We start from the raw sequence: 22,529 nt of genomic DNA, 5'->3' as shown, positions 1-22,529 counted from the left end.
CTTTTTTTTAAGTAATTTTTATAATAATATCACACATTTTGTAATATCAAATATCCATTGACAAATCGCCTAAAATTAAGTAATTAAAGTTTTATATTTTACGAAACTTTCGCAAATGTATTCTCATCTTCCTCTCTGAATACGGTTTCCTGTCAAACTGATAAAATAAATAATCCGCTATAGACGGCTATTGATCGAACGTGCAAGCGTGTCTCTCAGGAAAAAAAAACGTCAATATGAAGTTCTCAAACTTCATTCGAAGTTGACGCAGGCGCCCACTCAAACACAATCCTTGCAAGCGCACTATCTACTGCGACAGTACATCGGGAGCCTTCGTGAAGTGACAATGACGTCGAGACATATGTCCACAAGTACTAGCTTTACGAGTAACAATAATTGTAATCTTCAACTGAACCGATGGTACCTGAAACCAATTGGTGCTTGGCCGCAAATGAACGACTTAAGCACAACATGCAAGATACTCGTATTGTTACAAATTTTTATTTGCGTGATCGTCGTGGCATGTATAATGATACCATGCGCATTATTCGTGTTATTCGAAAATGCCAACATCAAACTGAGGCTGGGCGCCGTTGCTGCGTTGCTTCACAGAGTTATGGGTTTGGTAAATTATTACGTGCTTTTGAGACGCAGTAGCGACATTCGTAAATTAATACGACATATGGAAGAAGATTGGGAAATCATAAATAGGGTCGAAGATCGCAAAGTAATGATACAATACGCCAAGTTCGGTCGTTTCGTCGCCGGGATCTGTGGGGTGATTATGCATGGCGGTGCATTCCTGTTCAGCATAGCCAGGGCGATGAAAACTGTACCTTTCACTGTTGGCAACGAGACCTTTAGGATGCACCCGATGACGTGTCCGGTTTATAGCAAGATCATCGACGCAAGATTTAGCCCTGTGAATGAAATCGCATTGATTCTGCAGTTTCTGTCAACATTTATAGTGAGTTCATCTACTGTCGGTGGTTGCAGCCTGGCGGCCGTCTTCGCAATGCACGCCTGTGGTCAATTGAACGTGCTATGTACATGGCTACATGAACTTGTAGAAAATCAGAAGGAAAATCATGTAACCGAAAGAAAAATGGCCGTTATCGTAGAGCATCATCTCAGAGTATTGAGGTACGTAAATAGACAATAAACTTTGGGCCTCGTACATGTCATATAAAGCAATATTATCAAAGATATATAAACATTTTTGTTAGAACAAATATTAATTGTTTTAATTACTAAAAAAGATGTGCCGTTATCGATATAGTTTCTCGGAAAGAATCTTTATATCTAATGATTATGAGCACTATTATACACATTTCAGTTTTATAGCACGCGTGGAAAGTATTATAAATAAGATCTCTCTTGCGGAATTAATGGGGTGTACGATAAGCATGTGCTTAATGGGATATTACCTTCTTTTGGTATGGATAAAGACCTAAAAAATTGTCATCTTATTAAATGTATCAACCAATCAATTTCTTTATTTATGAATATTTAAATGTCATTATATTACCAAGGAAATCAAGTGGAAGCAAGTTAATCATGTTATTGTATAAAGGTAGAGATTATCGTTGTAACGTTTTAGGCTTTGGAAGATTTCGATGCAGCGAAAATAACGTCTTATATTAATGTATACTTAGCGATGGCTTTCAATATTTTTATATATTGCTATATTGGAGAAATTATCACAGAACAGGTAATATAGCGACAGCAAAATAATAATAATATATTGACAGCAGAATAATCCTTGTTTTGTAACTCAATGAATCTTAACTGTATAAGACATACTTTTATGTTATTATACGAAAATACTAAAATATTATTGTTTTTTTAGCAAAACACGGTATTTGCCGAGTATATATTTCGCATCCATTAATATTTTTGTTTGTAAACTTTATTATCAAATTCAAATTATAAAATTAATTATAAGAAACATTTAATTTTGTATCGATTTGCTAGTGTAAACATGTCGGGGAAATGGCATACATGACCGATTGGTATAATCTACATCACAAAACTGCACGTGGTCTTGTTTTAATAATTGCACGATCAAATAACGTGATGAAGATCACTGCAGGAAAATTATTTCATTTATCTGTCGCAACTTTTGGCGATGTAAGTAATATGTATCGTCTCCATAAAAACGTTTCTGAAAGATATGCTAAAAGAAAAAATAATCAATATATTTTCATAATAGTTTGTTAATTAAAAATCTTTAAAATTCTATAGAAATTGGAATAATCACTTTATTGTTATCCATTGTCTTAAAACAATGTCATTTGTTTAACTAAAGAAAAAAGAGAGATTTAAAATCTCAAGAAATATGTTTATCGTTTTCAGAATATATATACATTTGCATAATATATAGAAACATGCATTTTGTTGTTTCAGGTAATTAGAACTTCCATGATATATTTAAATCTTTTACGAACATTAACTATGTGAAACATGAAAGGTTCAGAAATGTGTAGAATATATTTTATACGGAATAAGGAATGGGGGATAAATATGTCCTCTAAATCGAAATAAATCAAATTAATTATTATATTGGAATAAACAGAATTGTTGGTCATTGAATAATTTTCGCAAAAGTTTATACAATATAAATTCCTAATTTTTATCATATATGTATTTACTACTTCTACTTCTATTTTACGAAGTTGTAATTTTTATCACCACTTAAAACTAATTTTGTCTTATTAATCAATACAAGAAACTTAGCTAATATATGTTGTCGAACAAAAGAAAATCTGCTAAATTAAAGCTCTTTTAGTATCACTTCCACGAATCTACGCTTACACTCCTCATGACACGCGATGTTCTCTTAGACATCTGACAATAGAAAATAGAAACTCTCGACGAACAACTATATCGATTGAAATTACGCCCCTCTCAATGTAATTTTAAGGCCGTTCACCAAACTCTTCCGAAGGTTGGCGCAGGCGCTTCTTCATATTCAACTCCAGCACGATGAATTGCCTATCTATGGCAGTGCACCGTGCGCTATTCGAATGACACAGAATTGTTGGCCATTAAATTATTTTCAAAAATTTATGCAATATAAGTTTCTAAATTTTATCACATATCTGTATATAACTTCTATATTTTACAATGTTCTTATTTTATTGCCATATTAAATTAATTTATTGGTCCTAATAATAAAGAATATCTTAATAGATATATTCTTTATTATTAGGACGAAATTGCATTTTCTATTGTTCTTTTTTTTTTAGGAGTAATATTATTATTATGAGTATATATTATTAGTACAAATTATTATCAGTAAAAGTTTTAAACATGTATACATACATTTGTTTGACATTATTAAAAAAAAATACGAAAAACGAAGTTTGTAATAAATTATAATATAATAAATATATAAAAATACAATTATTATTACAGATTATTTGATGATTAATATGCATCAAAATACAAATAAAAATAATTTTTTGCAAGACTAATGTAGTGTTCTGTATTACTCGACATGTTTCACATTACACTTCCAAAATCTACCTTAGAACAATTGATATAATATTAAACTTACTATAAATAAACAAAATTTATTAGAAATACGTTATAACAAAACATTTTCATTACAAATTAGTGAAAATGGTGTTCAGTAATCTTTGATAGTTTTAAAGTTATCTTAAAAAAGGCTTAGGGTATCCCACAATAGTCGCACTTCCTCAACTATAGATAGTTTTGATCGCCGTGAGATCGGGGAGAGCAAAATACGTCAATTTTACAAGTACTAGACATCACAGACGGGCGCTACGCGCGCTCTATTTAGATCTTTATTTAAAAAAAAATGTTCTGCAAAACTTAAATCTGAAACAATCTTGAATACGTCGAAAAAAGAAAGAGAAGTCTTTGTTGACGTAGAAGCAAATGCTAAAATACTTAAAAATGCATACAATTAATATTAAACTGTTATTATTACACTATTGACTCCTTAATCTTAATACGCGCAACTGTCAAAATATATGATAATAGCCGCTCACGAAGTACGCACAGCGAGAGAATCAATTGGCATCGCAGAAAAGCAACAATAAACTACAATAGATAGTATCAATTTAAAATACGTTTTTAAGAAATGTGTAATAAAATGAAGTATATTTTATATGCATATAAACTAATGCGCAGTTGGCGCAATGTTTGATAACTGATATCACCACTTTTATAACAAAAACAGGTTAAAAATAACAGTAACTATTTTGACGGTCGCTGAAACTTGGAGCTCTTCCTTCACTTTTTTTTAAGTAATATTTATAGTAATATCACACATTTTGTAATGTCAAATATCCTTTGACAACTCGCCAAAAATTAAGTAATTAAAGTTTTATGTTTTACAAAACTTGTACTTATACTTCCGCAAATGTATTATCATCTTCCTCTCTGAATACGGTTTCCTGTCAAACTGATAGAATAAATAATCCGCTATAGATGGCTATTGATTGAATGTGCAAGCGTGTCTCTCAGAAAAAAAAACGTCAATATGAAGTTCTCAAACTTCATTCGAAGTTGACGCAGGCGCCTACTCAAACACAATCCTAGCAAGCGCACTGTCTACTGCGACAGTACATCGGGAGCCTTCGTGAAGTGACAATGACGAAGTCGAAACATATGTCTAGAAGTACTAGTCTTAAAAGTAACATTGATTATAGTCTTCAACTGAATCGATGGTTCCTCAAAGTAATTGGTATATGGTCGCAAATAAACGGTTCGAGCAAGATACTCGTATTGTTATACATTTTTATTTGCGTGATCTTGATGGCATGTATAATGATACCATGTACATTATTCATGTTATTCGAGGATGCCAACATCAAACTGAAGCTAGGCGCCGTTGCTCCGTTGCTTCACAGGATTATGGGTTGGGTAAATTATTACGTGCTTTTGAGACGCAGTGGCGACATTCGTAAATTAATACGACACATGGAAGCAGATTGGGAAATCATAAATAGGATCGAAGATCGCAAAGTAATGATACAATACGCCAAGTTCGGTCGTTTCGTCGTCGGGATCTGTGGGATGTTTATGCATGGCAGTGCATTCCTGTTCAGCGTGGCCAAGGTAATGAAAACTGTACCTATCACTGTCGGCAACGAGACCATTAGGATCCATCCGATGACGTGTCCGATATATAGCAAGATCATCGACACAAGATTTAGCCCTGTGAATGAAATCGCATTGATTGTGCAGTTTCTGTCAACATTTATAGTGAATTCATCTATTGTCGGTGGTTGCAGTCTGGCGGCCGTCTTCGCAACGCACGCCTGTGGTCAATTGAACGTGCTATACACGTGGTTACATGAACTTGTAGAAAATCAGAAGGGAAATCATGTAACCGAAAGAAAAATGGCCGTTATCGTAGAGCATCATCTCAGAGTATTGAGGTATGTAAATAGACAATAAACTTTGGGCCTCGTACATGTCATATAAAGCAATATTATCAAAGATATACTGACATTTTTGTTAGAACAAATATTAATTGTTTTAATTACTAAAAAAGATGTGCCGTTATCGATATAGTTTCTCGGAAAGGATCTTTACATCTAATGATTATGAGCACTATTATACACATTTCAGTTTTATAGCACGCGTGGAACGTATTATGAATAAGATCTCTCTTGTGGAATTGATGGGATGTACGATGATTATGTGCTTAATGGGATATTCCTTTCTTTTGGTATGATAAAGACCTAAAAAACTGTTATCTTATTAAATGTATCGACCAATCAATTTCTTTATTTATAAATATTTAAATGTCATATTACCAAGAAAATGGAGTAAAAGCAAGTTAATCATGTTATTATATAAAGATAGAGGTTAGCGTTATAACTTTTTAGGCTTTGGAAGATTTCGATGCAACGAAAATAACATCTTATATTAATGTATACTTATCGATGGCTTTCAATATTTTTATATATTGCTATATTGGAGAAATTATCACAGAACGGGTAATATATCGACAGCAGAATAATATTCCTTGTTTCGTAACTCAATGAATCTTAACTGTATAAGACATCCTTTTATATTATTATACGAAAATACTAAAATATAATTGTTTAATTTTTTTTGCAAAACTCGGCATTTGTCGAGTATATATTTCGCATCCATTAATATTTTTGTTTGCAAACTTAATTATCAAATGCAAATTATGAAATTAATTATAAGAAACATTTAATTTTGTATCGATTTGCTAGTGTAAACATGTCGGAGAAATGGCATATATGACCGATTGGTATAATCTACATCACAAAACTGCACGTGGCCTTGTTTTAATAATTGCACGATCAAATAACGTGATAAAGATCACTGCAGGAAAATTATTTCATTTGTCTGTCGCAACTTTTGGCGATGTAAGTAATATATATCGTCTCCATAAAAACGTTTCTGAAAGATATGCTAAAAGAAAATATAATCAATATATTTTCATAATAGTTTGTTAATTAAAAATCTTTAAAATTCTATAAAAATTGGAATAATCACTTTCATGTTATCCATTGTCTTAAAACAATAAGTCATTTGTTTAACTAAAAGAAAAAAGAGAGATTTAAAATCTCAAGAAATATGTTTATCGTTCTCAGAATATGTAATCATTTGCATAATATAAAGAAACGTACATTTTGTTGTTTCAGGTAATTAGAACTTCCATGATATATTTAAATCTTTTACGAACATTAACTATGTGAAACATGACAGGTTCAGAAATGTGTAAAATATATTTTATACGGAATAAGAAATGGGGAATAAATATGTCCTCTAAATCGAAGTAAATAAAATTAATTATTACATTCGAATGACACAGCATTGTTGGTCATTAAATAATTTTCGCAAAAGTTTATACAATATGAATTCCTAATTTTTATCATATATGTATTTACTACTTCTACTTCTATATATTTTATGAAGTTGTAATTTTTATCACCACTTAAAACTAATGTCTTATTAATCAATACAAGGGGCGTAGCTAATATACGTCGTCGAACAAAAAAAAATCTGCTAAATTAAAGCTCTTTTAGTATCACTTCCACGAATCTACGCTTACACTCCTCATGACACGCGATGTTCTCTTAGACATCTGACAATAGACTCTCGACGAACAACTATATCGATTGAAATTACGCCCCTCTCAAAGTAATTTTAAGGCCGTCCACCAAACTCTTCCTAAGGTCGGCGCAGGCGCTTCTTCATATTCAACTCCAGCACGATGAATTGCCTATCCATGGCAGTGCACCGTGCGCTTTCGTGCAGTGATCATGTCAAATTCCAAATGTGCGCCAGAAAGCGACATATCAAAGAAATATAACGATTACAGTTTACAATTGAGTCGGTGGTTTCTCGTGCCAATCGGTGCGTGGCCACAAATAAATGCGTCGAACTCAATATGGAAAATCCTTGTGTTACTGCAAATTCTTATTTGTTCGAGCATGGTAGCATCCGTAACGGTACCGTGTTTGTTACATGTGTTGTTTGATAAAGTTAACATCAAGGCAAGACTGAACGCCATTGGGCCACTGCTTCACAGGATTATGGGATCGGTAAATTACTGGGTGCTACTCAAGCGCAGCGGTGATATTCGCAAATTAATACGACACATGGAGACAGATTGGCGTCTCGTACAAAGAATCGACGATCGCGAAGTGATGCTGCAACACGCCAAATACGGTCGTTCTGTCGCCTTGATCTGTGGACTGATCATGCAAGGCGGTGCCTTCTTATTCAGCTTAGCAAGGGCGATGAAAACTGTACCTATCACTGTTGGCAATGAGACTTTCACGACGCATCCGATGACATGTCCGATTTACAGTAAAATCATCGACACGAGATATAGTCCTGTAAATGAAATCGCATTGGTTCTGCAATTCCTGTCAACGTTCATAATAAATTCCTCTACCGTCGGTGCTTGCAGTCTAGCCGCTATCTTCGCGATACATGCTTGTGGTCAGCTGAACGTGCTGTACACGTGGCTACATGAACTTGTTGAAAAGAAGAAAGAAAATGATACAGCCGAAGGAAAAGTGGCCGTTATCGTGGAGCATCATCTAAGAATATTGAGGTATTTTACACGCAGGCACATGTTAAAAAACACATTTTTCAGAATTTTATAAATTTAATAAACAAACTCTTTAAACTTACTTGGAATAATGTAAATTAATCATTAATTATAATCATTTAAAGATAGATATTTTCGTTAGAATTAAGATAAATTTATTTTCCTTTTCTAAATTATTAAAAAGAGGATCTATCATCATAGTGTTCACGAAGAGCATCAGTTCAATGTACGGATGACTCGTTTGTAAAAAGAACTCTATCGTGTTACACCTACATCTATACGTTTCAGTTTTATATCGCGCGTGGAAAGTATTATGCATCCAGTTTCTCTTACGGAATTGATGGGATGCACAGTAATTATGTGTTTACTTGGATATTACACCATTATGGTACGCTAAAAACGTAAGAAAATCTTATTAGAAAATCTCATTAGAAATTCTTAATAATCGCACCTAATTGTAATTAAATTTATGAGAAGCCAAATATCGCTATTCCATTACAAAACGCGTATTTAAAGTAATAGATTAAACGATAAAGATGAGCCTAAATTTTAATTTTTAGGCTTGGGAAACGCTCGATACAGCAAAAATAATATCTTATGTTATTGTGTATTTATCGATGAGTTTCAATATTTTTATATTTTGCTACATCGGAGAGATTATTACAGAACAGGTAATACATCGAGAATTAAAATGCTGAGACCAGGAAATGTCAGATTTTGACATTTTCTAATAATCCATTCAATACTTTAAAAAAAATAATGAAATATAATACTCGTATATATTAATAAAGAAAAATTTCAATATATAATTCACTTTTAATAAAACTAAATATTTCCGTTTCGTATAACATCTTTTGTTAAATTGTCAAAATTGTCAAATTATTTTTATTATTTTTATTATTCACACAGAATTTAACTCTTATGTCAATTTGTTAGTGCAAATATGTCGGGCAAATGGCATACATGACCGATTGGTATAATCTACATCACAAAACTGCGCTTGGTCTCGTTTTGATTATTGCTCGATCGAATAACGTTATCAAGATGACTGCTGGAAAATTATTTCATTTGTCTATCGCAACTTTTGGTGATGTAAGTAATACAGATATACCGTTTCTTTGTTTCCTTACAAAAATTTTAATAAATTTCTTATACCTTATTAATAATTTCCTTATATTTTATTAATTGCAAATTATAATCATCTAATAAGAATTGGATTATCTATTACCTTTAAAACATTAATATATCTATAACTTTTATAGAATATAATATATATTTTTGCATTGTGTAGGAACAATCATGTTGTTGTTCCAGGTAATTAAAAGTTCCATGGTATATTTAAATCTTTTGCGAACAATGACTATGTGAAACGTATTTATGTGAAACATAAGTTAAGAAATATGCAAGATATATATTTTATATAAAATAAAATATATAGAACAGAATTAATATATCTTGAAAATAAGATTTAATAAATAAAATCAATGATTTTGTCAGACTCAACATTATTCCACATTTTCAAAGATGCACGCTGTACAATGTTTTGTGATTTTCCTGATACTTGTTACTATAATTTCTACATTTTATGAAATACTGATTTTCATATTCATCGAAATTACATATTCACCCTTTTTAGCAGCATAAGAAGCACGCTCTGCATAAAATCGAATAAAAGAATACAGTTACAGCTGATAATTAAAGCGTATTCGGTATTTCTACGAATTCATTCATATGGTCTTCGTGACACGCGATATTCTGTCTTATAACTGATACTATAAACTCGCGACAATACAATATTGCTTGAACACGCAACCCTTTCAGAGCAATTGCAGGTTGCTCACCAAACTTTTTAGGAAAGTTCGCGCAGGTGCTATTTCACATTCAACTTCGGCACAATGAACTGGCCATTCGTGATAGCGCATTGCATGCCTTCCTAAAGTAATTGTGCTGAACTAAGGTACACGTGTGGCAGGAAGCGTGAAACTAAAAAAGCGTGACGATTGCAATTTGCAATCGATGATTTCTCATTTCAACTTAAACATGTTACATATGAATTAAATTGACTACTTTTTCCTAAATTATTAAAACTGAATGTATATTGTGCTCTACGCGGAAAAAAAGATATTCGTAAAATTAAACATTTGCTGACACATTTTACGAAGAGTCACGTCGAAAAGTGTTGTATATCAGTGTTATAATACACATAAAAAGTATTATGTAAAAAGTTTTGTCTTGCTAAATACATTACTTAATTAGATATTACTTATAATATCTATATTAAAATATTGAAAATACATATAATATGTAAATATATTATTCGCAGTTTATTATAATTTTATTTTTATAATTTTCATTATATTCATTTACATTATAATTTTCTCAATTATAGAACATTTTTTTAATATTACAGAATTAAAATTAAAAAAATTAATTTATTTATTTCTAAAGAAAACTGTCAATAAATTTGTACTTTCCAGAAGTGTAGAGCGCATATGGTAAAATTTATTAAATGATGTTAATAATTTTATGACTTTATACATATATAATTTAACTTAATATCCATTGTTAAATACAAATTTGTAAACAATCATATTCTTTTCAAGCACTTTTCACTACACTATAACACAGTCGACTGCCTAATTTTGGAACAAGTTTCATTTGTGTATCGATTAAAAAAAGTTTCACCCTTTTCCTCTCGAACAAATCGATATAAACACAGGTATCATGCATGTTGTTCAACTCCCCTTACTCTGAAGGGATAAGACAGATAAACAGAATGGAACTGATAGAGAACAAAATAGAGCTACCCACAAGCGGATGAGGGTCGAGGGATAAGTTCTTATTATCCGTTCAAATAAAAATACAGAAACGAATGAGTTACAACAGAGTTACAGTAACAAAAAAAAGGTAGTCGAATTGCGTGACTAGTCTGTCGCTTTCGCCGTCTATCTTGCAATGAAAATTCACCACCACTTCAATTTGCTATCGATTACCTGAGAGATGTGTGTATAAAATGAAAGTATAGTCTCATAGCCAATACACCGCGCACGCGTTACTCTGTAACTATTACCCCGCGTACGTTTCGAGAAATCTGCGCGAGTCAATCGTGTCTCTGCGCTCGAGAAGTGAACATGACGAAGCTTCCACAGAACCCGCCAATAATCTTTAACTACGTAAAGAATAAGGAGTATAGCATCCAGCCGATTCGTTGGCTGCTAAAGCCGATAAGTGTTTGGCCGATGACGGACTCGTCGATCGCGGAGAGGATCTCGTCAGTAGCGTTGCTGATAGCATGCATTTTTTTAATCGTCAGCACTTTGGTGCCTTGCGCGTTGGCCACAATCTTAGACGAGAACAAAGATATGGAGATGAAGATACGTGAATTTGGACCGCTCAGCAACTGGGTGCTGGCGAGTCTCAAGTATATCTCGTTGCTGGCGCACGTTGACGACATATATCAATGTATCAAGCACATCGAGATGGATTGGCGGGCTGTGACGAAATTCGAGGAGCAGAAGATAATGCTGAAGAATGCCAGGATCGGTCGTTTCGTCGCGATATTCTCCGCGACATTCGTGCACAGCGGCGTATTCTCGTACAGTATTTTTCGAGGAATGACGTTAAGCGAAGCCGCCGTCGGGGGCGATAACGTGTCAGTGCGTCCGCTACCTTTCGCGTTCTACGATAAGCTTCTGGACACCACGACGAGCCCGATGTACGAGATAATGTTCATAATACAATATCTATCCACGTTCGTTGTGAATTCCATAACAGTAGGCGCATGCAGTCTCACCGCTGTGTTCGTTATGCACGCCTGCGGTCAGTTAAAAATCCTTATGTCCTTGCTGGATAATCTGATCGACGAAAGAAACGAAAAGAGAGACTCCTCGCAGCAGAAGTTCGCCATCATCGTCGAACATCATTTAAAAATACTCAGGTAATCGAAGGGACAATTTAATAATAAATTTTCTGTATTGTAATGACGGATATTTTTATCTTCGTTTTAATTACATGCTAAATGTTGTGTGAATAATATCTACATTGATCTATTATTAAATAAGTATGTTAAAATAAAACCTCGAATAAAACGTGTTAATAACGGTAATACACAAAAATGTACCATTATTTTGATACGTTATACATATATCATATATTCTTAAATAAATGTATTTCTAGTTTCGTGTCTTACGTAGAGAAAATTATGAATATAGTTTGTCTCGTGGAAGTAGCAGGTTGCACGATGCACATGTGTCTCTTGGGCTATTATTGCATACTGGTATGCGTATTGTGTGAAACTTTGCCGCTGGTTACCTATTGCTGTAACGAATTAGAGAATCTCTTTTAGGATTGGAACCAAGACGAAAAAGAAAGTATGGTGACATACGCTATAATATTGATCTCAGTTACTTTCAACATCTTTATATTTTGTTACTTTGGGGAGATTCTTTCAGAACAGGTGACGGCAACGCTTATTAGACATATGAAATAGTATATTGTGCACCAAGGGGCGAAAGTAGCGTTTTTCAGACGAGTGTGAAGTTTGCCGCCCTCGCCTTCGGCTCGGGCGGCAAATCACGCGAGTCTGAAAAAGCTTTCGCCCCGAGGTGCACACGATATTTTTCACAATATCTTTACGGAAAGTTCGACCTCCATGCCTAGAGAGAGGCGAGAGTGGCCATTTCACGCCAGGACGGCATAGCGGGACGAAAGTAACCACTTTCCTCCCTAGGGCGGAAAGTGATCACTTTCGTCTCTAGGGCGGAAAGTGGCCACTTTCGTCCCTGTTTAGCGGGACGAAAGTGATCACTTTCCGCCCTAGGAAGGAAAGTGGTTACTTTCGTCCCGCTAATGCCGTCCTGGCGTGAAATTGGTCACTTTCACCCCTCTCTACAGGCATAAAAAGTCGAACTTTCCGTGGAGGTGTTGTGAAAAATGATTTTATACCTATCGATAAAAATACCAATCGATAAAAAACTTTACGATCTATTAATCGTTAATTTTACGTGTGAGTTTTATCGAAACGCGATATTGCCGCGAGCGTATTTTTTTTATTTAATCGTAATATAACAGAGCGGCCAAGTTGGTGAAACTGCTTACATGACAAATTGGTATCTGTTACCCGGAAATACCGCTCTCGGTCTCATTCTAATCATTTTAAAATCCAGCATCGTAGTTAAAATCTCTGCTGGAAAGATGATTGAGCTTTCCCTTTCTACCTTCGGTAATGTGAGTATATACAAAAATAGTATTTTTAATTTGCAGACATGTACACTGAGAGAAAAGTTTTATTATACTATATAAACAACCAACAATTCAACAAAACTTTTTTTGCAATAGCAATTCGGCAAAACTTTGCTATTGCAACAAAAGGTTTTGCTATTATTGCAAAATTAATTAGCTCTCGCAGCAAAAAAAGTTTGTTGTTCACATAATAACAAAACCTTTCTCTCAGTATAGTTTACAGAAATAGTACTTTATAATATTATATAATTATTTTATATAGCTTGTAAAAATTATTATAAAGATTAGATGATTGTTTTAATGACTAACCAAACAATCACATTTTTTATACTGACAATATAATTAAAACTATTTCAGGTAATTAAATCCGCGTTAGCATATTTAAACATACTTCGTACCCTCATTATATAAATAACATTAATGTTATATATATAGATATATGTAGATTATAAACAGTAAATATATAGTATGCAATTGAATAATTAAATAATAATGATACTGTTGTGAGAATATTTTACCCGTCATGTTTATAAGTAAAATATAATTTCACTTTATTACTCCTTTAAATTTGCATATCCTGAGAGAAATATGATTGATCTTCTTAATAGAATTAATTTTTTGCTTATTTGCTGAGGTAAATCGCAGACGTGATTCACAATATAACTGCGCGTTCAGAACTGTAATATTCTGTACGTAAAACTTCAGACCTGACTATCGATTATACAAGCTGCTTCTACCTGTTGCCGCGGCGGCTACACGACAATACATTATTAGGACCATTATATCATGTGCCGTTCAATGTCTGCGCACGCGCTGACCGTTACTATTGCGTGTACGGCAGCGAAGGGACAGCCTCAGTAAGTTCGCTACCTTCGTCAGAAAACGATGGAGGATGATCTCACGGATAGTACTAGCGTCTCCGTATCCACGTACTTGGTTGAATACAAATACAACGAGTACAGTATCCAGATAATACGTTGGATTCTCAAGGCGATTAATGTATGGCCGCGTCCCACCGATATCTCAATCATCGAAAAGATCCGCTCCGATTTCGCGATATTCGTGTGTTACTTCCTGATAATCAGCATCATGATACCAACTGGTCTGAGTATACTCATCGACTCGCAGCAGTCGAACGACGACAAGCTGTTGAGCGTTGGCCCATTCACCTTCTGGCTCATAGCGATGATGAATTATTCTTGCCTCTTGATGCACGTGGACGATATACACGACTGTGTGGAGCACGTGAAAGCGGACTGGCGAATTATCCGGAGATTCGAGGATCGGAGAGTGATGCTGAAGAGCGCCAAGATAGGTCGATTCATCGCCGGTTTCTGCGCCGTGTTCATGCACAGCGGTGTGTTCTCGTACAATATCGTCCAAGGCCTCTCCAAAGTTATCTTACACGTGGGGAATAGTACTGTCGCGGTTCGCGCGTTACCCTATCCCTTCTACATCAAGATTCTCAACGCGCACGTCAGTCCGACGTACGAGCTCGTGTTTTTTGTACAGTGCCTCTCGTCTTTCGTCGTCAACTGCGTTACAGTCGCCACATGCGGCCTGGCAGCGGTTTTGGTGATGCACGCGTGCGGCCAAATGAAAATCATGATATCCTGGCTCGAAAATTTCATGGACGACAAAAATGAGGAAAAAACTTCTATTTCTATGAGACAAAGGTTCGCAATCATAGTGAATCATCATTTGAGAATCTTGAGGTGAGCTATCATTTCTGACTTTTTGCTGTGTACTTGATATTTTCTAATTTGCATCACCAGATCCAATCCAATTTAATTAAATCGTAACGTAATTAACAGCTGATATCAGCATATTTTTTTAATGCAACTGTTATATGCTTAAGTCATAATTTAGGTTTCATTTTTAAATGTTACATAATAAACGTTATATGCTTAATCGAATAAAAATTGCTGCAAAATAATTATGATAGATCGTGATCATACGCTATATTTGCAGTTTTGTATCCCGTACAGAGAAAATTATGAATATAATATGTCTTGTGGAATTAATTGGATGTACTATGCATATATGTCTTTTAGGATATTATTGCATTATGGTATGGAAATTCTTCCAGAATATATATGTATATAGTCACAATTTATATATTTTCATTTTACTATTCGTTTTACTATTATACCACTTGAATGTACCTAAGATTTAATAAAATAAAGTCTCTTTTAGGATTTTATTCACGACAATCATCAAAGTATTTTGTCGCATTCAATGGTATTATCTTCGATTACTTTTAATATATTTATATTCTGTTATATCGGAGAGATACTTTCTGATCAGGTAACATTTAAAATTGAAAATAACAATAAAAAGTTCTAATAAAAAGTTGTACGTTCTAATAAAAAAGAATCGATATAAAATCGGCGATAGAGTTTATGGTGTTTATACTTACAAGATCGAGATTTATTACTGAAATTTATTGAGATGCAATATCGCTGGTCTCTTTAATCGAATTATAACAGGTATACAAAACGGCCTTTAGGGCGAACAGATCGGTAAATCTGCCTATATGACAAACTGGTATCTCTTGCCTGGAAAAACCGCCCAAGGGCTCATTCTGATAATTCTAAGATCCAATGCTGGCATCAAGATAACTGCCGGAAAGATTGTTCAGCTCTCATTTTCCACTTTCGGTGATGTAAGTATGCAAAAATATATATTATTTATAATTTATGCATATAAAACAACATGAAATTTATATTCATATAAAAAATGTTTGTCTGCATTGAAATTTTATCACATTTGTAATATTTCGTGCAATATATCTGTAAAAGTATTTTAAGATATAAATATTTTTTCAAAGAACAATGGATTTTTGAACGAAGATGAGTAATTTCTAATTGCTTTAGGTAATTAAATCTGCCTTAGCGTATTTAAATATACTTCGGACTGTACTGCTTACGTAAATAATTGTACAACTTTGGTGTGAAAAAAATAACATGCAAAATAAGCAGTTTATAATAAATATAGATACTTGATAAAAACTTTATGTAATGTTTTTTTATGTTAAATGAGTAATACTCATTATCCCGGCTGCAAATAAATTAACAAAAAAAATAATACTCTTGTTTACCAAATGTTTACTTAAAAACACAATGAGTGCTTTTCATTTAGCGACTCAAGTCGATACAAGTCATTCTGTCTTTTTTTAACATCTAGTAAACAACGAAGATAAAGTGACGCTTATGTCGACTTGTGTCGTTAACTGTGGAAAGCAGTGAAAGCACCCAACATAGATTTTAATTATAGTTAATTGTAGAAGTTTATGAAATCAAAAATATAGTATGTGTATACGTACACTGAAAGAAATAATAATTTTTTTCAAAAAAAATTTTGTTGATTTAATAAAACCGGAAGATTGTATGTTGCCAACCAGATGATTTGATTGGCTTAACAAAATATTTGTACAAAATATTTTGTTCTTTTTGACTATTTTGTTTGTTGACTATATTGATTTGTTATTTTTAACCAAATATTTTATACTATCAATTATACATAATATAACATTAACTAAATATTTCTTTAAATAAATTTACCATTTTTAAAACCGTTAATGTTCTTGGTTCAACAAAATTATTTTATTGAGTTAACAAAATTGATCATTAACTTAAAAAAAATGATTTTGTATGATACCATTTTCAGAATTCAATTATTTCATTATTTCAAATAATAGACGTGTACTTAATTCAATAAAATAAATAATTGGATCAATAAATTGAAAAATCAACAAAATTGTTTTGTTGATTCTACAATATTTTTCCCTCAGTGTAGTGTGCACACGAACACAAGTCTTACTTACAAATTCAGGAGGCATCAGTAATACATATAAATATGCTTCAACCAATTCTCTTTCATATATTTATATTTATCTATTTAAAAATGTTAATTATATTAGAAATATTGAATTTATCAAAATAAATTAATTTATTCAATATTGTCATTATATTTTCTTATACGTTGCACTCTAATAATAGCTAATAACTTTAAAGGAATATTTTAATTAACCTTTCAGAAAGGAATTTATATCTCACATTTGTTCTTGCGCTACCCTTTTTAAAGACACACTCATTCCCATCAGAATAACCATATGTAGAGTGAGGTATACGTAAAAGGTCGTCTACTGGCTATGTCAGAAGATATGAAGCAGGAAACATGTATCCAGTATATTACGTATTCCCCCTTGATCGTGAACAATAGCGCATCGGAACCCTTTTTTCCCATCAAATTTACTTCCTTATCTGCATCCCCTCAAAAGGACTTGCACGCAGCACGCAATAAAGTTCCAGGAACTATGATGGTCTCACTAATAAATAATTAAACAGTAGGTAGAAAAGGAAAAAATGGATCAATTGCGTTCACGCACGAACGTTTATATGGGCGGACAGAAGACGCACATGCGCGTGCCGAACTGGCTGACCGTCAGCAGTTCGCTGACGCTCAGTCAGTTGCGTGCATCGTCGCGATTTAGTCCTTACTATGCTCGAGCATTCAAAGTTGAACTCTATCAAATCCATTAGTCTCGAACTAACGGACGGTTGGAACTACAGCATTCAGCTGAATCGCTGGTTCCTGAAACCGATCGGCGCGTGGCCGTTGACTCTCTGCGAGACCACGATGGAGAAGATTGCTTGCATGATCCTGACGGTGGTCAGTTGTTTCCTGATATGTTTTCTGCTTATCCCATGCACTCTTTGTACCATCCTAGTGGACACCGATCTCGATACTAAGATCAGAATGATCGGTCCGGTCAGTTTTATCCTGATGGCCGCGGTGAAGCAGTACATCCTCATCACCCGCAGTGAGAACATCAGCGAATGCTTTCGGCATATCCGCACGGACTGGAGTCGCGTCGCGTTGGCTCGTGAGAAAGACCGAGAAATAATGGTGGACAATGCCAAGTTCGGCCGCTGGCTCTCCTCTATCAGCGCGATGTTCATGTACTCCGCCGGTATATTCTTCACCACGGTGATGCCGATCTGCGCGAGAAGAACGGAGATTATCGACAACGAAACGGTGAGGATGCTCTCCTTCCCGATCTACCGTGGCCTCTTCGATCCGCGAGCCACGCCGGCCTTCGAAATAGCGCAGTTCACGCAAGCTCTAGCTGGTTACGTCATTTACACGATCACCATCGGCGTGTGCAGTGTGGCAGCAGTATTCGTCATGCACGCCTGCGGTCAGTTTCAGATACTCATGCTGAAGATGGATGATCTCGCGGATGGAAGAGAGAGGAAGAGCGCGAGCAGCACGCACGAGGGAAGACTCGGCGACATTGTAAAACATCACATCAGGATACTTAGGTAACGTGCGCGTTGATTTCCATATTAATCGGCTTGTAATAACAGCTTATATGCAAAGATTATACCCACAAAAAATATATTATTTGCAATTTGCGAAAATCTTTCTTACACAATATCGGAATCCTAAAATAACTTTATAATAAACGATATAAGTCTTGTGTGTACAAATTTTTATAATTAAAGACAGACTTTGTAAGCCAGCAATCCTGATAATTACTATATCATAAATGTGTTCCAAGAGATTAATATATTATTATATAAACCTGTAATATATGAAAAGATTTCAATTTGCATTTTAATTTTAATCGCATAACTTGCAGTTTTATCACTCGCACCGAAGAGCTTTTAAACGAGATTTGCCTCGTGGATGTAGTTGGCTGTACGCTCAACATATGCTTTCTGGGATTCAATATGATGACGGTACGAAAAATATTTTGCGAACGATATTTTAAATACACTACAACATAATACAATTACGTTTCATGACGTTAGCCTTCTAGGAATGGGAACATCGTGAAACATTAGGAACGATGACGTTCAGTTCGTTGCTCATATCCTTCACGTTCAATATATTTATCCTTTGCTATATCGGCGAAATTCTTGCCGAACAGGTACCTAAACTGTAACTGCAACTTTTACATACTTATTGCAAATATGATTTAATATTTGAGATAAAATGTTAGCGTAACAATAAAAAAGATTAACATAAATTTTATTTTTTCAACTTTACAGTTAATTTTTTCAAGCTAAAGAAGTTCGTTATTTTTCTGTTAAACTCGTTAAACTTGAATTAATACAAAAAAATCAAACTTTTTCATTGAAGCTTCATAATAACTGCTGTTAACACCAAAATCTCTTTGACAGTGTATACAAATCGGCACGAAGTCTTATATGATAGACTGGTATCGTATACCGAATAAGGGTGCGCTCGGTTTGACATTAATAATGGCCATGTCTAATGCTACGATCAAACTTACAGCCGGAAAATTTATGGATTTATCTTTGGCCAGTTTTTGCAGCGTGAGTAAAAATATCAATAGAATTCTGTTTATACAATTATTTTCAATGTCATTATTCATAAGAAATGGATGGCAAGGGAAAAATTTCAGATCGTGAAAGCGGCCGTGGCTTACTTGAATTTACTTCGTACCTTTTACGTTTAATACGGTGATATCATCGTTACGGGATGTATTATAGTAACGTTAGCGTTAAAATATATTTAATAAAAATTAGATATAATATATATTCGCGCGCGTTAATAAATCGTGTTACATAAATTATCATTTACGTAAATGTAAGCTTGAAATAGAATAAAATTTATTACAGTATTAAAACTGCAAATTAACTAATTATATCTTAATAAAATATAAAGCTATGTTATATATACGCAAACTTGCGCGCAAAGTGCATACAGCTATATTCTTACGCATTTACTCTACTCTACTGACTGTAATTCTGACTTCCTTCTAACGTTGCGTTACGCACTATGGAAATGACAGGGATTGCGTATATCCGTTAGCAACTATGTTAGAACTCGTAAACTTTATATCGTTACGCACTTTCATGCGTAATCATCGTCATGCAATGACTGCAGAGAAAGGGAGACAGTCCCTCGTGCACGCACGTCTTCCCCTTGCCTTGTTACATATGACAGGCATACGGGACGCACCTGCACGCGATCTCGGAATCGTTATTTCCCCGCGCTTGCCATCGCGGACATTCGCCACGCAGACATCGAGACGCTGCCGTATGCGTATTTCAGTCAGCGTTGCAGCCTGCGGACGACAGCATGCGCGATCGATCCCAACTTCCAGGCAGGATACACAATGTAGAATATGAACACGACATACGCTACGCCGTGCAACTGTGTCGGTGGATCCTGAATCCAATCGGTATCTGGCATCTGATTTACGGTCGCTCGTCGCAAAGCGAGAAGCTCCTTTCATTAATACTATTGCCTAATGGTAAGGAGATTACAATAGCGGACATCACATCTTCCTGAATAATACGTTCTGTCATGTATAGCTCTTTCTTTAATATTATAATAATTGCAACGAAACAGAAAGAATCGTCTCCTTTCACTGATAAATTGTAAGGTAAATATACCAATGTCTGGACGTACGTACCTATGTCTGGACATTTTTATTATTTTAATCCTTCAATAAGTTATAACGCGAATTAAAATAAAAAAATCAAAGATAAAAATATTTTTCTTGTATTATATTTTTATCTTTGATTTTAATTCGTGTTATACTTATTTAAAAACTAAAATGGTAAAGGTGTCTGGACATAGATCTTAAGTGTCCCGGCATTGGTACATTTACCTTTAACATCTAGGCTGCATTCCCTTTGGACGCTTTTGTGCTGAAAGCGTGTGTTTTATTTTTATTGCACATTATATGTTAAAGAAAGATAGAATGACGCTTTCAGTACGAAAGCTTCCAAAGGAAACGCAGTCCTAGTTATACGTTTGTCTTCTCAGGAATGGGAGAATAGCGACGCCGTGGCCATTTTCACGTATTTTATTTTATTGATATCTTTAACGTTCAACATTCTGATATTTTGTTATATCGGCCAATTCCTCGTGGAAGAGATATTTTTTTATGGTATTGCTGATAATAAAAATTGTTTTATAGACGTATCTTCAGTCATTGAATTCTATAAAAGTCCGTAGTGTATCAATCCTATTTTGAATAAATAGTAATAAACATGATACAATTGTAATATTCAATTATTTCTATTTTTATTAGTTTGGCAAAATCGGCTCGGCTGCGTATGAGGTTAATTGGTATGATTTGTCCGGCCATCAGGCTGTTGATCTTGTTATGATCATCACAATGTCCCATTACCCACCTAAACTTACGGCTGGCAAGTTCTGCGATTTATCCCTTAATACTTTCAGCACCGTGAGTCTCAAAAATAACTATCGTTATTGCTTGTGTAAATTGTAGTCCGTCGATGCTTGCAGTCTAGCCGCTATCTTCGCGATACATGCTTGTGATCAGCTGAACGTGCTGTACACGTGGCTACATGAACTTGTTGAAAAGAAGAAAGAAAATGATACAGCCGAAGAAAAAGTGGCCGTTATCGTGGAGCATCATCTAAGAATATTGAGGTATTTGACACGCAGGCACATGTTAGAAAACACATTTTTCAGAAATTTATAAATTTAATAAATAAACTTTCTAAACTTACTTGGAATAATGAAAATTAATCATTAACCCTCAGTTACCTTACGTTTTTACACCCCGATATTACCTCACCAGGGTCTGAGAGACCCCTGTCGTTTTCTCTAGCTTGTATCTTTAAGACAAACGCATCAATTTAAAGTCTTTTTTTTTTTTTAATCGATACGTCTTTTAAAGATCTACAAGACTGTGCAAGTTAGATTATTTCAAGTTAAAAAATGTAAATGTTATTTTAAAAAAAGAAAGACGTGTTTTTCTGAAAAAGCGAAAAAGATTGCTTTCTTTCAAGTTGACGTAGTACTGACTAAAAAAAGATACAAGGGTTTTATGAACGTTTTGAAGACCCTGCACGTTTTAACAATGTGCAGGGTCTCTCAGACCCAGGTGAGGTAATTGAGGATTAATTATAATCCTTTAAAGATATATATTTTCGTTAGAATTAAGATAAATTTATTTTCCTTTTCTAAATTATTAAAAGAGGATCTGTCATCATAGTGTTCACGAAGAGCATCAGTTCAATATACGGATGACTCGTTTGTAAAAAGAACTCTATCGTGTTACACCTATACATCTATACGTTTCAGTTTTATATCACGCGTAGAAAGTATTATGCATCCAGTTTCTCTTACGGAATTGATGGAATGCACAGTAAAGATGTGTTTACTTGGATATTACACCATCATGGTACGCTAAAAACGG

The 22,529-nt window shown here is 34.2% G+C and overlaps 6 protein-coding genes and 2 long non-coding RNA genes across 28 annotated transcripts in view; 6 read left to right on the top strand and 2 right to left on the bottom strand.

The window, feature by feature from the left end:
• Positions 1-17,478, bottom strand: part of LOC139817272 (uncharacterized) — a 213,164-nt gene extending 195,686 nt beyond the window's left edge. For all 4 annotated transcript variants that reach the window (XR_011733172.1, XR_011733170.1, XR_011733171.1 and 1 more), the window contains exons 1-3: positions 17,348-17,478; positions 17,142-17,211; positions 15,735-15,969 (exon numbers count right to left, since the gene is read on the bottom strand). This is a non-coding gene — a long non-coding RNA (uncharacterized lncRNA). The remainder of the gene's footprint in view (positions 1-15,734; positions 15,970-17,141; positions 17,212-17,347) is intronic.
• On the top strand, positions 24-3,270 carry LOC139817227 (odorant receptor 10-like). Of its 2 annotated transcripts, XM_071785148.1 has the most exons (5): positions 33-1,143; positions 1,337-1,436; positions 1,601-1,711; positions 1,975-2,130; positions 2,407-3,262. In XM_071785148.1, the coding sequence occupies exons 1-5, from the start codon at positions 347-349 to the stop codon at positions 2,458-2,460; spliced, it is 1,218 nt and encodes a 405-aa protein (XP_071641249.1). In that variant the 5' UTR covers positions 33-346; the 3' UTR covers positions 2,461-3,262. The 2 variants fall into 2 exon arrangements, with proteins under 2 accessions (XP_071641248.1, XP_071641249.1); XM_071785147.1 differs by having other exon boundaries at positions 24-1,143; positions 1,975-3,270.
• Positions 3,466-6,796, top strand: LOC139817247 (odorant receptor 4-like). Of its 3 annotated transcripts, XM_071785186.1 has the most exons (6): positions 3,468-5,088; positions 5,218-5,411; positions 5,605-5,704; positions 5,865-5,975; positions 6,222-6,377; positions 6,657-6,796. In XM_071785186.1, the coding sequence occupies exons 1-6, from the start codon at positions 4,621-4,623 to the stop codon at positions 6,708-6,710; spliced, it is 1,083 nt and encodes a 360-aa protein (XP_071641287.1). In that variant the 5' UTR covers positions 3,468-4,620; the 3' UTR covers positions 6,711-6,796. The 3 variants fall into 3 exon arrangements, with proteins under 3 accessions (XP_071641286.1, XP_071641287.1, XP_071641285.1); XM_071785184.1 differs by having other exon boundaries at positions 3,474-5,411; XM_071785185.1 differs by lacking the exon at positions 5,865-5,975 and having other exon boundaries at positions 3,466-5,411.
• On the top strand, positions 7,274-9,580 carry LOC139817225 (odorant receptor 4-like). 3 transcript variants are annotated; one of them, XM_071785142.1, is made up of 5 exons: positions 7,274-8,077; positions 8,363-8,462; positions 8,635-8,745; positions 9,011-9,166; positions 9,389-9,580. In XM_071785142.1, exons 1-5 carry the CDS (start codon positions 7,278-7,280, stop codon positions 9,440-9,442), a joined length of 1,221 nt encoding a protein of 406 aa, XP_071641243.1. In that variant the 5' UTR covers positions 7,274-7,277; the 3' UTR covers positions 9,443-9,580. The 3 variants fall into 3 exon arrangements, with proteins under 3 accessions (XP_071641243.1, XP_071641242.1, XP_071641244.1); XM_071785143.1 differs by lacking the exon at positions 9,389-9,580 and having other exon boundaries at positions 7,326-7,466; positions 7,547-8,077; positions 9,011-9,317; XM_071785141.1 differs by lacking the exon at positions 9,389-9,580 and having other exon boundaries at positions 9,011-9,281.
• LOC139817230 (odorant receptor 10-like) lies at positions 10,605-13,802 on the top strand. 2 transcript variants are annotated; one of them, XM_071785154.1, is made up of 5 exons: positions 10,605-12,011; positions 12,251-12,350; positions 12,420-12,530; positions 13,145-13,300; positions 13,673-13,802. In XM_071785154.1, exons 1-5 carry the CDS (start codon positions 11,206-11,208, stop codon positions 13,724-13,726), a joined length of 1,227 nt encoding a protein of 408 aa, XP_071641255.1. In that variant the 5' UTR covers positions 10,605-11,205; the 3' UTR covers positions 13,727-13,802. The 2 variants fall into 2 exon arrangements, with proteins under 2 accessions (XP_071641255.1, XP_071641253.1); XM_071785152.1 differs by lacking the exon at positions 13,673-13,802 and having other exon boundaries at positions 10,608-12,011; positions 13,145-13,638.
• LOC139817276 (uncharacterized) lies at positions 12,013-13,972 on the bottom strand. The gene is made up of 3 exons (XR_011733178.1): positions 13,834-13,972; positions 13,172-13,286; positions 12,013-12,391 (listed from the first exon to the last, which is right to left on the bottom strand). It is a non-coding gene; the product is annotated as an uncharacterized lncRNA (long non-coding RNA).
• Positions 14,200-17,127, top strand: LOC139817226 (odorant receptor 10-like). Of its 5 annotated transcripts, none has more exons than XR_011733166.1 (5): positions 14,200-15,030; positions 15,287-15,386; positions 15,512-15,622; positions 15,805-15,980; positions 16,192-17,127. XR_011733166.1 is itself a non-coding variant. In XM_071785144.1 (5 exons), the coding sequence occupies exons 1-5, from the start codon at positions 14,201-14,203 to the stop codon at positions 16,246-16,248; spliced, it is 1,254 nt and encodes a 417-aa protein (XP_071641245.1). In that variant the 5' UTR covers position 14,200; the 3' UTR covers positions 16,249-17,126. The 5 variants fall into 5 exon arrangements, 3 of the variants coding, with proteins under 3 accessions (XP_071641245.1, XP_071641246.1, XP_071641247.1); XR_011733167.1 differs by having other exon boundaries at positions 16,146-16,214; XM_071785144.1 differs by having other exon boundaries at positions 15,825-15,980; positions 16,192-17,126.
• Positions 17,479-17,795: 317 nt separating the features above from the next.
• On the top strand, positions 17,796-21,951 carry LOC139817214 (odorant receptor 13a-like). 8 transcript variants are annotated; one of them, XR_011733162.1, is made up of 7 exons: positions 17,796-18,642; positions 18,963-19,062; positions 19,143-19,253; positions 19,507-19,662; positions 20,405-20,606; positions 21,393-21,510; positions 21,594-21,733. XR_011733162.1 is itself a non-coding variant. In XM_071785117.1 (6 exons), the coding sequence occupies exons 1-6, from the start codon at positions 17,819-17,821 to the stop codon at positions 21,641-21,643; spliced, it is 1,359 nt and encodes a 452-aa protein (XP_071641218.1). In that variant the 5' UTR covers positions 17,796-17,818; the 3' UTR covers positions 21,644-21,786. The 8 variants fall into 8 exon arrangements, 7 of the variants coding, with proteins under 7 accessions (XP_071641218.1, XP_071641216.1, XP_071641217.1 ...); XM_071785117.1 differs by lacking the exon at positions 20,405-20,606 and having other exon boundaries at positions 21,594-21,786; XM_071785115.1 differs by lacking the exon at positions 21,594-21,733 and having other exon boundaries at positions 21,393-21,563.
• The last annotated feature ends 578 nt before the right edge of the window (positions 21,952-22,529 follow it).

This window comes from Temnothorax longispinosus, chromosome 8 (assembly GCF_030848805.1).
Source record: "Temnothorax longispinosus isolate EJ_2023e chromosome 8, Tlon_JGU_v1, whole genome shotgun sequence".
In the NCBI taxonomy this organism is placed as follows: domain Eukaryota; kingdom Metazoa; phylum Arthropoda; class Insecta; order Hymenoptera; family Formicidae; genus Temnothorax; species Temnothorax longispinosus.
The sequence above is the reverse complement of the archived record's forward strand: the minus strand, read 5'-3'. Positions and strand labels throughout refer to the sequence as shown.